This window comes from Lutra lutra, chromosome 2 (assembly GCF_902655055.1).
Source record: "Lutra lutra chromosome 2, mLutLut1.2, whole genome shotgun sequence".
In the NCBI taxonomy this organism is placed as follows: Eukaryota; Metazoa; Chordata; class Mammalia; order Carnivora; family Mustelidae; genus Lutra; species Lutra lutra.
This window is the reverse complement of record NC_062279.1, coordinates 157,470,376-157,489,207: the sequence shown is the minus strand read 5'-3', so window position 1 is coordinate 157,489,207 and position 18,832 is coordinate 157,470,376. Positions and strand designations below refer to the sequence as shown.

Genomic DNA, 18,832 nt, shown 5'->3' with positions numbered 1-18,832 from the left:
AAGTTAAGGGTGATAACTCTGGGCCTAGCCTATTTGGTTTGAATTCTGGTTCTGTGACCAACTAACCAGATATAGAAAACTTAAGTGAGTTGTTTACTCTTTCTGAACTCTAATTTCTTAATCCAAAAGGTAGAAATAATAATGGTATATATTCCATATACTGTCACAAAGGAGTAAATAAGCATGTGAACTGATTACAGCAGTGGCCAATAAATGTTGGCCACTGATGCTGTTATTCTATGAGGACAATGATGATCACAATGGGAGAAGGAATTGAATCCTATCTAAGCACATTTCATAAACAGGTAATATTTCTTCGAGGCCCTTTGGAGAAGAATCATTTTGCTAGAAGGAGAAATAGCAGGAAGAAAGTTCTAGGTAGTTGAAAAGATGAAGCTTAAACAGTCAGGAGGAGTGAGAAGTGGGGAAGGGATGTCACCGGACGAGGTGAGGTGGGACTGGAGTCTGAAGGTTCTTACTACCAACACAAGGCTGGACCTTACTGATAAAAGGAGTCAGTGAGGAATCATCCAAGCCTCTTATTTATTTTTTATTTCAGCTTTATTGACTTATAATTGATACATAAAATTGTAAGACATTGAAAGTGTACAACGTGATGATTTGATACTTGTGTAGTTGTGAACAGACTCTCCACCCCCCACCACTTAATTAACACGTACATCACCTCACATATATGTCATTCTTGTTTGTCTGTTTTTGCTTTTGGATGGAACTCTCTTGGGAAATGTCAATTACATAATAACTGTTATTAAATATAGTCACCATATTTTACATTGGATGTTCAAACACTATTCATCTTTTAGCTGAAAGTTTATACTCTCTGACCAAACTCTCCCTGCTTTCTCCACCGTCAAACTCTGCTGGCAACCACTTTTCTACTCTGTGTTTCTAAATTTTGGCTTTTTGTGTTTAAGATTTCACATATAAATGATATCATATAGTATTTGTCTTTTTCTGTCTGGCTTATCTCACTTAACATAATGCCCATGTGCTATTATTACAAATGGCAGGATTTCTCTATTTTCTCTGACTGAATAATATCGTTGTATCTTTATACTACATCTTCTTTATCCTTTCAGCCATTGATGGGCACTCAGCTTGTTTCCATTTCTTGGATATTGTAAATAAAACTGCAATAAATATGGAGGTTCAGATATTGCTTCAATGTCCTGTTTAAATCTTATTTTTTTTCTGATAGATACATAGAAGTGGGATTTCTGCATCAAAATGGAAGTGATTCTTTTTTGGGGGGTTTTTCAAATGGTTAGAGCCAGCCAATAGTCAAGGGAGTTGAACACAAGTCAAGCTTTAGAAGGGTGGATAGTGAACTTGAATACAGGGAAAAAACCTGGCAAAGGATCAAGAGCAACATTTGAAGACAAGATACAAAGTATCAAAAACAACCAGCATAAACTGGTTGGGTATTGGTTTCTATCAAGGAACCAACGAAGACTGAGAGAGAGAAAATGACTCAAAAACAAATTTTAAAAAGTCATAAAGCAAGTAAATTGTTGAGGGAGAAAAAAAACAAGAGGGAAATCAGTTGGGAAACTGTTTAAAAAGTCTATGTGACACAATGTCAACAGTTAACTTTTATGGAGAACAACATTATTCTAAGCCTAAGGAATTATTGCAAACATGTACTGTAAACCAGTGAGGAAGGCAAAATTACAATCCTCACTTAGATGAGAGACTAAGCAAGGAAATTAAATCACTAACCCAAGATCTCCCAATTACTAACTGTTAAAACAGAGCTTTTATTAATAGCATAATGTGAGGGTTTAAAACTTCATCACTAGACTTCTCTGCTTACAAGATCAAAAAAAGGCCTGTATAAGACGATAGTGATAGAAGATGATGCTCATGGATTGGAAGAATTAATATTGTTGAATGCCTATATTACCCAAAGTGATCTAGAGTTTCAATGTAATGCCTATCAAAATATCAACAGCATTTTTCACAAAACTGGAGCAAATAATCCTAAAATTTGTTTGGAACCAGAAAAGATCCTGAATAGCCAAGTAACCTTGAGACAAAGAAAAGCTGGAGTTATCACAGTTCCAGAATTTAAGATATACTACAAAGTTGTAGTAATCAAAAGGGTATGGTACCAGCACAAAAGTAGACATTTAGATCAATGAAGCAGAATAGAAACCCCAGAATAGAAAGCCTATGGCTGATGTCCTGACATCAGCCTTAGCAACATTTTCTAGATACGTCTCCTTAAGCAAAAGAAAAGCAAAAATAAACTACTAGGGTCACATCAAAATTAAAAAGCTTCTGCACAGTGAAGGAAGCCATCAACAACACAAAAAGCCAACTTACTGAATGGGAGAAGATATTTGCAAATGATATATCCAAAAAGGGGTTAATACCCAAAAGAACTTAACAACTCAACACCCTCCCCAAAAAACAAACAATCCAATTTAAAAATGGGCAGAGGACCAGAATAGACATTTGTCCAAAGAAGACAGACAGAGGACCAACAGACATGAAAAGATTCTTAACATCACTAATCATCAGGGAAATGCAAATCAAAACCACAAAGACATCACCTTCCACCTGTTAATCAAAAACCCAAGAAAGTACACGTGTTGGCAAGGGTATGGAGAAAAAGGAACTCTTCACACTATTGATGGGAATGTAAATTGGTACATTCACTGTGGAAAATAGTATGGAGATGCCTCAAAAAATTAAATATAAAAATACCATATGATCCAATAATTTCAGTAGTGGATATTTACTCAAAGGAAAAAAAAACACACTAATTCAAAAAGATATATGCATCCCTATGTTGATTGCAGCATTATTTACAATAGCTAAGATAAGGAAGCTATCTAAGAGTCCATTGATAGATGGATATATGTATATTCATAAAAAAGGATGAGATCCCGTCATTTGCAACAACATGGATGGACCTAAAGGGTATTATGCTAAGTGAAATAAGCTGGATAGAGAAAGACAAATACTATATATTTTAACTTCTGTGGAACCTATAACAAATACTAATTAAAAGGGAAATATGCACCCCAATATTTATAGTGGTATTATCTACAATAGTCAAGTTATGGAAACAGCACAAGTGTCCATCGACTGAAGAATAGATAAAAAAGAGGTGGCGTGTGTGTGTGTGTGTGTGTGTGTGTGTGTGAGTGTGTGTGTGTGTGTGTGTGTGTGTAATGCAACCATTTAAAAGAATGAAATCTTGCCATTTGCAACAACGTGGATAGAATTACAGACTGTTATGCTAAGCGAAATAAATCAGTCAGAGAAAGACAAATACCATATGATTTCACTCATATGTGGAATTTAAGAAATAAAGCAAACAATCATAGAAGAAAAAAGAGGGAGACAAACCAAGAAATAGACACTTAATTATAGAGAACAAACTGATGGTTACCAAAGGGGAAGAGGGGGAGGGATGGGTTAAAAGGGTGGTGGGGATTAAAGAGTGCACTTGTTGTGATGGGCACTGAGTATTGTGTGGAAGTGGTGAATCACTATATTGTATACCCGAAACTAATATTACACTGTAAGTTAATGAACTGGAATTTATAAATATTTTTTAAAAACAAATGAATAAACAAACAAAAAAGCAGAATCAGACTTGTAAATATAGAGAACAAATTGATGATTGCCAAAGTGGAGGGCAGGGAGAGGATGGGCAAAGTGGGACCAGGGGAACAAGGGACACAGGCTTCCAGTTATGAAATTATGGAATGAATAGGTCACAGAAATAAAAGACACGGTGTAGGGAATATAGTCAATGATACTGTAATAGCATTGTTATGGTGAGAGAAGGTAGCTACACTTTTCAGGTGAGCACAGTGTAATGTAAAACTTTGTCAAATCACTGTGCTCTACCCATGAAACTAATGTAATACTGTGTGTTTACTATACTCAAATTAAAAAATTAATAAAAATTAGTGGTGGGAGGGAGATGATAGATTTGGAAGAAAGGGTGAAGATAAAACTGGACACATTGAGAAACAATTTGTAGTACAGAATTAAGATAGAAAAGGGACAAAGCGATTCTACCAAAAAGATAATGGTGGCATTAAAGCAAGATAAGGAGCAGAAAAGGTCATGAAAGTAGGTTAAGATGATAGTTTTATTTTAGATAAGTTGGCTTAAAGTGTCTGAAGGACACAAACCATTCTTGAAACAAGCTTTGTTGTTAACTGTTGTATCTTTTTTTCCCAGCTTACTTATACGATGAAATCTTTGCCTCACACATGGTTTTTCTACTGGTTTTTTTTTTTATTGTTAATTTGCCCAGAGGGGTAGAATGAAAACTACTTCAGTTACAGAGAAATTTAGATAAACAAAATCCTCCTCTATTTTTTCTTTTACTAATAATTTTATGATTGGTCACTCGTGCAGTTTCTAAAAGGAGTCATAAATAACTATTTTCCATTAGCATTGAGCTACGAAATAATATTTCGGCTAAACATGAATCCAGCCAATTCCGGTTTCTGCTAGTTTCCTTTAAAAACTGAAATGGGAGCCTAACATTTCAAGCAGACTCAATTTTACACTCCACGAGGTCTGTAAAATACAGAGCATTGCTACCTTATCTGCTTAGATTGCAGGATAAAGTTAACTTTCGTACTTTCACATTGCCTTCTTGCCAGGGGATATAGAGCAGCAAGTGTGAGAGGCACAAGTTCTTTACAGAAACATTGGCCCATCTTTGTTCCCAAGCTTCCAGAAAAAAAAAAAAAGAGAGAGAGAGAGAGAGAAGAAGAAGAAGAAGAAGAAGAAGAAGAAGAAGAAGAAGAAGAAGAAGAAGAAGAAGAAGAAGAAGAAGAAGAAGAAGAAGGAGGAGGAGAAGAAGAAGAAAAACAAAAAGACAGGTTCTGGGGATAAGCAGGCAGAGAAACTTATTCACCTTTCAGAAAAGATTTTGAGACTTTGGGTAGAAAACAATTCCATGGTACATTGTAGTGTTCTCTGAATCTGCCTGAAGGTAGGCATATTATCCAGGGAGTGTTCCTGGAGGTAATACAATCACATTTAACTTATCTCAGTGACAGTGCAAAAATCAATGGCTACTTGAGGTGAGCAGATGTTGGAAGGGTCAGTAGCAAAATCATCATCATAATAGCAGAGAGCATGCAGGTAGATTCCTAGGATGAACAATATGCTATGCAAAGCCTTTACATTCATTATTCCATTTATTCTGTGGTTATCATTCATTCAGTAAGAGATAGAATTACTTTTCTCTGTTGGCATTTACTCCCTTAGTGATATCATTGAATTTCAGGGTCTTACGTATGATTTATATGATGATGACTCTGCCATTTATGTCTTTAGCCCAGATCATGATTCTCAACTCCAGACCCATATATCCATCCGTTCAGCTGACAACTCCACTTAGACGTCGAATTAGTGACTCTTCCACTAGAATTAAGGTCTATGTGAGCAAAGATTTTGTTGTTGTTGTTGTTCATTCTAGTGTCCACAGTGCTTTGAACAGTGCCTGGCTTGTAATAGGCACTCAATAAATAATTGAATGAATGAATGAGTGAATGAATGATGAACTGTCCCTAGAATCCAGAACCATGGTAGGCACTGGTGGTAACAAGATAACTGAGATAGCTCTCTTGTCTCCAGATGTTCACATCATAGAAGAAATGACAGATATTCAATCAGGTCAATGATATATAGAGCAATCAGAGCAGAAAATAGACAACTATGCATGCTGGATGGAAGTCTGAAGAGACTTGTCCTCTGCAAAGCCCTGTCCTCACTGAGATAAGCCTCAAAGAGAATAAATGTAGAAGGAGATGGTGCAAACAAAAGGATTAAAGTTGACAATGCAGGCTTTTTTCAGAGAGTATCAAACTGTCCAAGATATGATGTCATACAGTGTCTGGGAGGAAATGATAGGCGGTAAAACCAGATTATTGTTTCAGATTCCATTCCAAAAAAATGGTCCTTATTCCTTTGCCCACACCAAAGTAGAAGAGTATAAAAGACCTGTTTTAAATGCTTTTTAACCATTATTTCATTTCAACCTCTCAACAAGCCTTTGTAGTAAGTCCTATTATTATCCCCCTTTATCGATGAAGAAACTGAGGCATAGAGAGATTAAGTTCCTTGCCCAAATTCACAGAGCTAAGGAGAGTCAGCAAATGGATTCAAACTCAAGAAGTATAATAACAGAGCCCGCAACCCTAAAGATTCTAGAACAAAGCCTCACTAGTAAGTATGCAATAGTTATTAATAATCATAATTGCTGCCCTTTATTAATCACTGTATGTCAGCTTATAATTCAAACAATTTCTCAAAACAACTTTATGAAATTGTTATGAGTATTATTCCCAGTTTATAGATTTTAAAATTGAGGCTTAGGGAAGTCAAACACATCATCCAGTATCAGAATTGAGAAACAGATCCAGGAGAAAAAAATTCGGTTGGAACAACTGAATAATTTGCTAGAATGAGGGCTCCCAGGCACTTCTCTTCTTATTGTAAGAGTGGCATTTGTTGTCACTATAATTAATACTAATATTACTACAAATAACAAAAATATTATGATTGTTCACTGTGTCCAAATCACATGTACCTGCTCATTTTATGTCCAGAGTCATTCTATATTATAATATCAGGTTTAATTTTATGCTCATCTTCATGGCATTGGACATCCAGCAGAACTAAGTCACAGAGAATCATGCTAACTTATTCTAGTCACAGGTAAATGCCCAACTGACATTTATGCTAAGCAATCTGGTTTTCTCTGAAGCAAGAAACTAGCTGAAACCTACAAAAAATATAACAAAACCTAGATTACTGCTCAGTTTTCCTGATGCTCTGTTTTTAATATAGACCTGACAGGGATACCTTGCTGGCTCAGTTGGAAGAGCATCTGACTCTTGATCTTGGGGTCATGAGTTTGAGCCCCACACTGAGAGTAGAGATTACTTAAATAAATAAACTTTAAATATGGCCATGACAGGTAAATATTTTGTGCAAAATATTTACTGGCATCCCTGATATTAGCCCCAAAATATCCCCCGATATGACACCAAAAATTTATTACAAAACTTACCCAAACACTTCTTAATTCCTTACATAATTGACTCCAGCTCTTTACTGTCTACTCTTTACTGTCTAAAGCAACACATAGACCAGTAACATCTTGTGAATCAAACATTAGACTTTATGTAAGTAAAATTTCTATCCATCTGGTTAATATTTGTTAATGAATGTTACCTAGGCTTATTGTGGTAATCATTATGCAAAATATGCAAAAATTGAATCATTATGTCATATAGCTAAAACTAGTATAATGTTATGTATCAGTTATATCTAAATAAATAAACAATGAATTGTACAACTTCCATATGTTTAATCTTTTACAATAGGCTTTAAATTAACTTTTTAAAAATGCATCACCTGCATATTAACTTCTGAAACAAAGTAAAGAGAACAAAGCTTGTTCCTAATGACCTGGATCAAAAGTTGGCCATTGACTACTTTGTTATTATTATTTGCTATAAAATACTCATGTGCCTTTTCAACTTTATTTTCCCTCCTCCCTTCTCATGCAATCAGCTGTCACTTCTAGACTTTAGAGTCAGTACATTTAGGTTTAGGTCATCACTCATAGCTTCCTGTTTCTATGTCCTTTGTAAGTTACATTTATTCCAACCCTGATTCCCTCAACCATAAAAGCAGGGTGGGAATATTTGCACGTAGGGTAATCATGAGGTTTATCTATAATAATGTAAGGGAAAATAATTTTGTTTGCTACAAGGTGCCAACTGTCAAATGTTAGGTTTTATTACTGTGACTCATGGGCTTCTTTTAGTTTGTAACCCTTCTTTCCCAGCCCCAACTGCTTCCAAAGTGGAGTGAGAAGCTTATTAAAATTGCAGGTATGGTAAGCAGGGGGACACTCTGATTGAGATAGGACATTGTGACATGGATTTGGCAAAGCATCATACTAGGAGCCAAGGAGAGCCTGGTCTGGGCCCAGATCTGCTGCTGCTGTGTGCCATGGCCTTTGGCTTACAACCGCTAGTGTGAAGGCTTTATATCTGAACATAAATTTACAAGGTGAAGGGGCTGGATTCAAAGCCACATTCAATTCTAGGGTAACTCTCTTTTCTGTGTAGAGACCTTTTGCTACTAAATTCCTAATTCTTTGGTGGGTGTATGATTTCCAGATAAGTGGAACACTATCCTCCTTTCTCTTCTATGGTAGGCAGAACAACAGAATAGTTAATGATGTGAATCCTAGAACCAGAGTATCCAGAGTTCATATTCATACTGTGGGCCTGCTATTGTGTGACCATGGACAAACTACTTCATCTCTCTGAGCCAGTGTCTTCATCTGTAGAACATGATTTAGGGTCCATAGTGTGCTGATGGGGATTTTATGAGTTAATAGAAATAAAGCGCTTACACAGCAAATACTATAAAAAGTGATTTGTTATTATTATTTGATTTTAAAGACAAACTAAAGAAAGTCTATCAAACTTGAGGAGAGACTCTTTTGTTAGGGCATTTTTAGTTTAGTTAGCTATCACATCTATCTTTCTTTATCTTTCTCCTTTTAAAAAATTTTTTTCTTTGATTGTATTCCCTCTCAGCTGTTGACTTTCCTGACTAGAGTATCAATCTTTTGGGTCTATCTTGATATGTAAGTTCAATCATAATCCTTGTCTCCTTCTTACCAAACCCCAGCATTTCTGTTGTAGATTTTCTCTCTGTGTATAATGACTTGTAATATAACTTTTATGTTGCTCATTTATCAAAAAGCAGGTAAGAACCTACCAGCTATGAAGTAATAGCTCCTATCATAAGGAGTCACACATGACTTGCTCTGGTAATAATACGGCTAACACTAATAACGAGCATTCCAATTAGGTGATTATATTTTAAAATCTAAGCTTACTTGTAGAGTTATTATTTATGTTTATAAATAAGGTAGGGGCAATTCATTCATGAGTGCTATGAGAGAGAGCTTCAGCAATCTTCCTCTGAGTAGTTATATTTTCTAAGTGATTGAATCCAGTCATGAAATTGCAAAGTAATTCAAGTTATCTTTGAATGGAAATTTCAATATCATTGCCAACAATCACCTCTAACAGAAGATGTTCAAAATAACTGGCCATTTTCAAAATACGTTCCATTTTTCCATGTGATCTATGAATATTAAATGGGATACAGTATTAATTAATAAAGGGTTTTTTTGGTCCCAACATACTTTCAGGACCAGAACTGAAGACACACATATCTGATTAAGAAAAATCGGGCAGTTCCAGCTATTCAGGGTGGTCTGGGATGTGCTAGTCTCCTGCAGTGTTTTGGATGGATTGATTGCTTTCTACCCGTGGGCTGTGCTTCATCAGCTTGGAGTTAATTGCTCGTGTACTCTCCATGTGCACCTGAAAATAGCTCCTGGTGGGTGGAGAGGTGAATGGCTGTGCACACAGCAAGAGTCAGAAGAGTTCCCCCAGGCCTTCGGATTCTTGAGATAAAGTGTTTAAAGTTGGCAAAGTTTAAACAGTTGCTTATAGTGCTTGTCCTGGGTTTGAACTCTCCACTGAGAGAAGTCAAATGAACAGAAAATAGACAAGTTTGTGTCATTTCCCAGCAAACCCACTGATCAGCGGTGTGAACCTAAGCAAATTCTTTAATCCTGAAAATCAACGTCCTCGACTGATTATAACGCCAGCCCCTCTAGGAACAGTGAGGGTTGGAGCCAAGGAATGGAATGCTCTGAGTATATGGCATTCTCTCAATGCCTGTACAAGTTTTCAAAGTAGGAAGAAAGAGAGGAAAGAAATTGCCTTGGTATCATGTACAATCGCTCTTGAAATCGTCACCTGGACAGCTTGGTCTTTGTCCTGCTGGGTCAGATGTGAACATTAACCAAACGGTAGCATCATCTCCTTATTCTAGACATTCTAGACTATTCTTAGGAATAGTCTTCAATGTATATAGTCAAGAATCTTCCAGTGGGGTTTAGTGTAAATCTAAAATCTAGAACAAAATTCATCAAACCGTCCTCCAATACCTGCCACTGGACCAAGCTTCTAAAATCAGATGCAGCCTATTAGGAGGGAATCATCCTCATCACGATTTTATTGCCACACTGATAAAGTCACTATTAAGCCAATTTAATAAAGCATAAACATTAGGATTAAAGATACAAAGGGTATTTTTATAAATGAGATAAAGCAATATAAGTCAAGCCGGCTGAGTCTTTGGCTAGGCAAATCAATTTCAGCTCAAATAGAATTTTAAAGGCATAGTGTTTATGATATTTTATAATGAAAAATGGATACGCTATGTAAAGAAGGGTCATGCTGTATTGCAAAATAGACCTCCTGTAGATACATCTATTATGTCTGGGAGGCTTATAGTAGGCATTCATTGATTTCATATGTTTTCACTGAGCACATTTAGTGTGCCAAACTAGCACACTACTGTTGGACTGATGTAGTCAGTGGTCTTATCAGTCCTAGGTGGAAAGAGGCAGCAGACTCCTGTGTACCCAGCCTGGGTTCTAAACCAAATTTCCAAGGAGAGGGACATTATTTATAAAGTGGTTTTATTTCAGCATCACAGGCCTTGTATACAAACACTTGTTTTAGGAAGGCAGACCTCACACTCATATTTGTTTATAAAGCAAGATGTTCTGTAGTTATATTCTGGAGGGTATGGTTTGACCTTGGATAGAGTCAAATTGGCATAATTATAAGTGGGGCTATAATAAACTTCTGCTGTAGAAGAGAAGTTGTAAGAAAGAGGAGAAAGATGCCTATTTTTAAAACTCATTCTGTTGTTCTCAGGTGATTTGAACTCCAATTTCTAGCCCAAACTGTGTCACGGCCTGAGGGGACTATTTACTGAGCCGTAGGACAACCTCGGCCCTGAGAGAGTTAAATCTAAGAAACAAATAACAAAAAGAGACAGCTGGGAAGCTCAAGGGTGTCTAGGTTTGGGAATTAGTTGTCTGATTAAAATTAAATCTGTTAGAAGATACATGAATTAAAATGCTATTTGTATTCAGCTTGTCTCAGGATGCAAAAGCAGCACTGAATTAGCAACTCAGCAAGATGCGAGCGGAGTTAACTCTTGGCAGAGGCCTAGAGATGATTCAGGTGGCCAGGGTCCCACCTGGTTCTGGTTTTAATCTTAGACACACACTTCTCAGTGCTGAAATGTATAAAAACACACAGTCTTTTTGTTTTGTTTTTGTTTTAGTTTTTCCAGCTCTGAGATAGCATCCCTTCTGCACCTTGTTCTATTTGTTTCTAAATCAGCACAGCATGCACTGCTACCACAGTGATCTCTCCCAGGCACGCAGGCACGGTTCCCCTGAGGCACGGGGGTTCAGCGACAGCCTAAAATCTATTTTCCTCCTAGGATTTTGGATATATATACATATATATATATTATATATGTAACTTATATTATATATATATATATATATATATATATATATATATATATATATTACCATCTCTTAAAATAGCGTATTGACTGAGCTCTTACTCTTTGGTGTTAAAAAAACCAGGGATCAAATCCCAGCTCTGTCCCTTACTTGCTATGTGACCTTGAGTAGATTATTTAAGCTCTCCAGTTATTCCTTATAAAATAAGGGCAATAATGGGTTTCTCACAACATTTTTGTCAGTATTAGAAAGAGATAATACCCAGCCACGCTTAGAGCAAAAGCTCTCTATACAGTGGTGACTTTTATTAACAATCTCATCAGAATGCTTAAAAAATTGTACTTTAGGGTGATGAAGACACCTGTGTGCCTCCTTGCTAACTAGCCCTTTGACCTTGAACAAGTTACTTAGATTTTCCAAACCTCTATTTTCTCATCCCTAAAATGGGGATGAAAATCTCTCTCTTGAATTGTGTTGTAAAGATTAAATGGTATAAGGGGCTTGCCCACTGTCCAAAGTTCACTGGCAAACTGTGAGCAACAAGACTCGCTTTTATGAGTGTTGTATGTTATTTGAATATAGGTGGATGTATCTATTTACTAGGGCTACCATAACAAAATGCCACTGGCTAGATGGCTTGAACAGCTAATTTATTTTCTCACAGTTCTGGAAGCCCCAAATCAAGATGGATTGGTTTCTATTGACCTCTCTCCCATTGGTTTATGATGGCTGCTTTCTTGCTATGCTTATACATGGCCTTTCCTCTCCGTGTGTGTATCCTTGGTGTCGCTCTCTCTTCTTATAAAGATAACAGTTATATTGGATTAGGACAATTATATTGGATAACATCATTTAATTAATTAACTCATTAAAAGCTGTATACAGCCATACTGGAGGTTAAGCCCTCAACATACAAATTTTAAGGTGATACAATTCCACCCATAATGGTGCCAGAAGTCAGACTGCAGGAGATTAAGGAGGAAGCAGGAGATAGAAAATGGACCCATGGATCTAGTCAACTTTTCTGAGACATTTGAAAATGCAGAAAAGGAGAGGAGATTCAATATGTTATTTTTAACATTCTTGTTTCTGTTGGTGTTGAGACAAAATGTGACAAAGTAGAGAGAACATAAGGCTTAGCATCAGAGACTTGGGTGTGAATCCCTGTCTCTGTCTTTCTCCTGTGTGACATCTGGTCACTCCTATCTTCACCTCAATAAGACTGAGTATCACATGTGTAAAGAAAAAGACAATTATACCTCATTGTGGAATTACTGTGAAGACTGGAATTTTATCAGTAGAGCACCTAGCCTATCTTCCAGCATACACTAAGGGCTCCATAAATGTTAAGCACTGTATTAAAATCCCCCCAGAGAGCACCTGGGTGGCTCAGTCAGTTACATGTCTGCCTTTGGCTGAGGTCATGCTCTCAGGGTCATGGAATGGAGCCTCACACTCAGGCTCCCTGCTCAGGAGGGAGTCTGCTTCTCCCTCTGCCCCTCCATCTCCCCATGCTCTCTCTCTCTCTCTCAAATAAATAAATACATTAACAATCTTTAAAATAAAATCCCCCTAAATGCATGCTCCTGAAAGGTGGCTGAGTCAACTCGTGAATTTCAATCCTGTGCAGAATCATGCTGTGCTCTCCAGAGTTTGCCTCCAGGAATCAGTCTTGATTGGGTTTGGTGGTACTGCTTTTTTAATGTCTGCTGGTGATTGCTGATGATTTCAGGTTTTTAGAGCCTGTCAGCCTCCTAGAAATAGAAACAGCCCTTATGCAGGTAGGAGTCATTAGGAAGTAAGGTACTAGTCAGCTGGGAAAACAAGAGTCCTCAGGTAGATGTTTCAAGTGTGGTGCTTTGAGTATTGCTCATGATGCTCATCCCATCACAGTCTTAATTCAATTACACTGACCCTCTGGGTCCAGGTCTTTTGTCTCAGTCTCAGCCTCAGCAAGTCTGTGACAGCTAGAGGAAGAAAGTGTGTTGGTGCTGTGGTTCAAAATGCTGTGTGGTTACAGAGGCCAAGGAGTGAATGTGCTGTTTTGTTTCTTTCCAGTGGAAGGGTCACTGGGTCTAGAGAAGGTTGTGCTATGATTGAAAGACTACTCAGAAAATCTGATTAAAATTTTCTCTGTTTTGCTTTTGCTGTGTTTCTCAGAACAAGGCATGGAGAATGTGAATCCAAAGAAGGCATTTAAGGTCCACCAATGATCCACAAACCTCAATTTGAGAAATAATTTTCTAGAGGACAACTAAGGTTCAAGGGGTTCCTTGCTACTTTAGTAGCAACATCATTTGTTTACTGATTCATCCATCCATTCATTCATTCATACACCAAATAATTCTTTTTTTAATAAAGATTTTTTTTTATTTATTTATATGACATAGAGAGAGAGAGATCATAAGTAGTCAGAGAGGAAGGCAGGGGGTGGGGGGGCAGACTCCCTGCTGAGCAGAGAGCTTGATGTGGGGCTTGATCCTAGGACCTTGAGATCATGACCTGAGCTGAAGGCAGAGGCTTAACCCACTTAGCCACCCAGGTGCCCCACACCAAATAATTCTTGAGTGACTGGGGTTCCAGACTCTATTAGGTCCAGAGGATGTATATATATATATATATATATATATATCAACAAGACTTTGCCTGTGTCTTCAAGGAACTCACAATGGAGAAGGCAGGCATGAACAGGTCATAAAGTTATGTTTTGCATACTTCATGAGAGGTAGGTAGTATGTGAGAACTCTGTCCAGGGAGCTACCAGTTCTGCACAGTGGAGCAATCTGGAAAGGCTTCAGAGAGGAGGCAGTAATATTTAAATTAGATCATAAGAGATATATACATTTCAACAGGTAGAAAAAAGAGAGAGGAATATTTTAAGCTGAGGGAATTATACTGTAATCAATTCAAAAGAAACTTATGTGAAAATATTTTTCAAGAAAGCAGAGTCTTTTTATCTGGTATTATCTATTTACATCAGGTCTGTTCCAGAGCATTTATTTCTGCCTTAGCAACTACAATAACAACAGCACAGTCCAATTCATTGGATCAAGAGCAATTTTAGGGAGCACCTCCTTTCTAAGCTCAGGACTTATTGAGTACAATCAACCCATTCTACTCAAATGTTTTAGTGAATGAAGGAGAAAATTGAAGGAGCCTCATTTGGGCTTTTTTGATTTTCCCCATAAAGTCCAACCAGAGGTCAATTTGTGAATGTGTAGCTGCCATTTCCCCAGCTACCCGTAGGCCTCTACACATCCTTCAGGTGCATATCTCGCTTACTTTCACATCAATTTTATGCTTGTCAGCTTGAGTTTATTCTTGGCCTTCTCATCTTCTCATGTCCCTTTTATTATTCTTATCCATCCATCACTATCCTGCAGTTTTCCATCTTGCTGTTCCAAAATAAACTATTATTATATGAAAAATACAAAACAAATCTCTGCTTTTAACTTCTTCCCCATTTTGACAAACAAACCCTTCCAAGCACCTGTTTCATTGCCATTATTGGTCTTTTGTAAACTTGAAGGCAGTCATTAGGACACCCCTGGATTAGGGTTCTGCAGAAACTTTTTAACTCCTGCTCTGTGAGAGCTCTGGCCCATCACTGCACTTAGTGGGGCAGGGCAGGAAGTAGATACAGGTGTCAGTGAAAGGTAGCCCTGAGTATCAGAATGATGTGACTTTTGGCAACTGTATTTCCAATTGATACATGAGACATGGCATTGGTATGCCCTGGGTGCAGAGATGATGAGAAAAAGCTCTTCTGAGACTCATGTATCTGAGTTAGAAATCTGTATCTAAGAGGAAGGAGTATAATGGAAATTAGCAAACCATGGCTTCAGGGCTGGGCCTGGATGCTTCTATTTCTGGCGAGTTCCTTAACCAAGGTGTGGATTGGCTGATGGCAAGAAGAATTTCTTAGGCCTCCACGGGGCCCCACTGCAAAAAAAAAAGCTGAAATTAATAAAGGATGCTATATTTTGAGACCTGAGCAGTCAGATCCTAATACATTCCAACAAGCTCCCAGCTATGCTTTATAGAACCCCAGAGCAAATACGTAGAGACTACCAGATGAGGGGAGAAGAGTTCCTTGGACAAACACCCTATGGGGTCAATTGGGTTAAACAAAGTTACACAGAATTGTTTGTTGCAAATCCTCTGGAAACCTTTAATTTCTAGTTTTGGTCCCAAACTATGTTAGCATTTCCCAAATTTATATGGATATCAAATTCTTTTCACATAGAGCACATTTGAGAAATTAAAGTGTAAATATGACTCACAAAGGAAAGTACAATGTTTTAGAATTTATCTGTAGCTATAGACACTGTTTGCTGCAGAGTAGGTTCTAGCCAGAAATGTCCCCAGGCCCAGTCCATCCAGAGCGTCCCCGTGAAGACTGGGTTTATGCCAGTCAAGTCAGCCACTGATTACTCACTTCAACACCTGACCTAGCTGCTTTATTTTTAGGCCCAGGCCAAATATTTGATTTCAGTGGACTCCTCAGAGAGTATTAGCAGAGTCCTACCTCCTAGTTCTGTGATACACAGGGTAGTACTAATTGTCATTAAACTGCAGTTCCATTTTTCTAACTCATACTTGGTATATGTACACCAATTCCAGGTTTTAAGGTTATTCATGATTTTGTGCACTCTTCAAACTGCATTTTTAAAATGCTAATTTTATAATATCTAGTGATTAGAGTTTGTGGGAGGAAAAGATTATGTGGAATTGTCTTCGCTTAGTTATGTAAACTCTGGGAAATGTAAAGACTGCTTAAGGTGGTATCAGATTCCTTCCTCTGGAAAAATCACCAATATCCAGTAAACGTTTCATTGTTTTCCTGTTGTTGTGTATAAGCATCAGTGACCTGTGGCTGCTCTTAAGCCTCTTTTTGGTTCTTCTCCACAGACAGCGTGGAAGATGAACTGGAGATGGCCACCGTCCGGCATCGGCCTGAGGCTCTGGAGCTTCTGGAAGCCCAGAGCAAATTTACCAAGAAGGAACTCCAGATTCTTTACAGAGGATTTAAGAATGTAAGAACTTCCTTTTTGACTTTACCTTCACACTGTTCTCATCAGAACATTGAGAAGTGAGAGGGAAGAAGGGAAAATAGATGGTTCTGTGAGGGCCCCATCATATGCACATTTCATATGGATCTTTCCTAGATGTGGATATCATCGATATCCATTTAGACTTTGAGTGCCTTTGGCACACCAGTGCTCATACAATGTGGGTGGACGTTAAACAATGATAAGTACAGAAAAAAGGCATACTCAATTTTGTTCTTTGTATGTATTGTTTGGTTGGTTTTGGCTATAACGACATTGTTTCAGTAAGCTTCAATTCTCTCTTCATTACTGAACGATAGTCTTATTTTTGACTTGTATCTTGACTATAGATTAAGGCCCATCAAAGAACACCATTCCTAGCATTGGAGAAAAGTCACTCTAAGTTTCTAAAGAAAATATGCTACCAATGACTCTAAACACAAGTGTCTGAGGTAGATAGTCCTTACATCTGGTTCTTTGTAAACCAGGTGAACCTATGATTCTCCTTCCTGAGTGATTCATCTTCAAAAGGAGTGATAGTTCGTGCATACCAGAGGATGAGGGTGAGAGACAACCATGGTTCAGACAATTGATCAGGGACACACTCTTTGTATGTGTTTAGTATTAAGCTAGATTTTGTAGGTTATTCAAAAGCCAGAGAAGATATTCAAGGAGCTTCTGGCCTATATAGGGACAGACTTGTCATGAATTTATTTGAAAACAATTCATCCCTGGGGCGCCTGGCTGTCTCAGTATGTAGAGCATGTGACTAAATCTCAGGGCTGTGAGTTCAAGCCCCATGTTGGGCATGGTGCCTACTTAAAAAAAAAAAAAAAAGGCATTTCATCCTTAAAAGTGTCACATGATTGTGCATCAAATGGCATACATAGGCCTATATGTATTATGTTCTTACACATTTATAAACCTGGTAGCTACACTAACAGTGCCCCTTGTGATCCAAAATAAATTGCATTGATTCCTAAAATCTTTCCCCCTCGTTCCATGATCTGTAGACTCTATGGTGTTCAAAGAGTTCTGCTAATCCCAGCCTCTTCAAATCTGACCATCTCAACTGCTACCTTGTTGCAACCTCATGCAGACCAAATGAGAAACTCTGCCTCTTCCTTGGGGATCCACACAAAAGTTTACTCAGAGAATACATAACACTAGTTGACTTTTCAGAATATTTTTATAGGGTTCCAACATGCATATTGCACACAACCTCCCACCATCTCTTTGACTCCATGGGGTCTTTCCACCCCATTTCTGCTCTCACCAGTCTCCTGGCCTGGACTTTCTAAATTTTTCTCTCCCTATTACTACTCTGAAAACCTGGTACTCTGCTAATACCCAGGCCTTGGTGGGGGTAGACTGGGTGGAGAGAAGGGAGATGTCATGGAGATGGACGCTTGCCCCACACAAACAGGATTCTCATTAAAAGGAATCGTGATGTGCAATCTATCAAGATGACACATGTAAACAAGCATGCATGAAAAGAAAGAGCTTTGGAAATGAAGCTAGAGAATTTTAGTTATGTCTATGATGCCCAGTGTGCAGAGAAAGCAAACACTTACCAAACACCAGCTGGAATGACCACTGGCAGCAACAATCAGATACCAAATGGTTGTCTAATAAAGGAGAATTTAATCCAACCTCTTCTCATCCCGGCTACGTTATCACTCCACTGCTGTGACTGAAGGTCTCTCCATTTGGAGTCAGGCTGCCTTTCATACCATTTTTGGCAAATTGAAATCAGGATTACTGCCATCATCAACCCCCAGAGGCAGCATCTCTGCAGGCTGGTCTTCTCCAAGCAGCACTTCACAGAAATTGCCTGGGTTCTGACGTCTGCATTTGTTTATTTTGTCTTTTATTTTCCTTCATTCTTGTTGCTCTCTTTTATTTTTGTCTTTGCTTACTTGTCCTCTTTTCTTCCTCTTCTCTCTTCCTCCTTCTTTTCCAGGACCCTTCTCTTTCCCCCTTTCCTACCTTCTGATACTCACTCTATTTCCTCTTCCTGTGCTTTCTGCCTCCTTTCTACCTCCTCTGTTTCTTCTCCTTGTCAATTCTTGTCTCTTTTCTTTCACTTCCCCCCTTTCCTTTCTCTTTCTCTATTTCTCTGCTCTCTGCATTAATTTCTCTGTCCCCCCCCCATCCTGCCATGAGATCAATGTCCATCAGACCCGAATGTGCCCAAAGCATATTCACATACTCCTTTCTAAGAAAGCCATCCAAAGTTGGCTCAGAAAATATTAATTGATGTCTCTGATAAATCAAAGATAACTATTCTTTTCATTTGGGGTTGTCTTCCCCTAGTCAAATGTCCAACTCTAATAAATATACCATG

General features: G+C 38.0%; 1 protein-coding gene across 5 annotated transcripts in view; it reads left to right on the top strand.

Annotated features, from left to right (window-relative positions):
• The window catches only part of KCNIP4 (potassium voltage-gated channel interacting protein 4), a 1,193,829-nt gene that overhangs the window by 1,059,208 nt on the left and 115,789 nt on the right, over nt 1-18,832 (top strand). For all 5 annotated transcript variants that reach the window (XM_047719004.1, XM_047719007.1, XM_047719003.1 and 2 more), the window contains one exon: nt 16,346-16,470. In XM_047719004.1, coding sequence (XP_047574960.1) covers nt 16,346-16,470 — 125 coding nt within the window. The remainder of the gene's footprint in view (nt 1-16,345; nt 16,471-18,832) is intronic.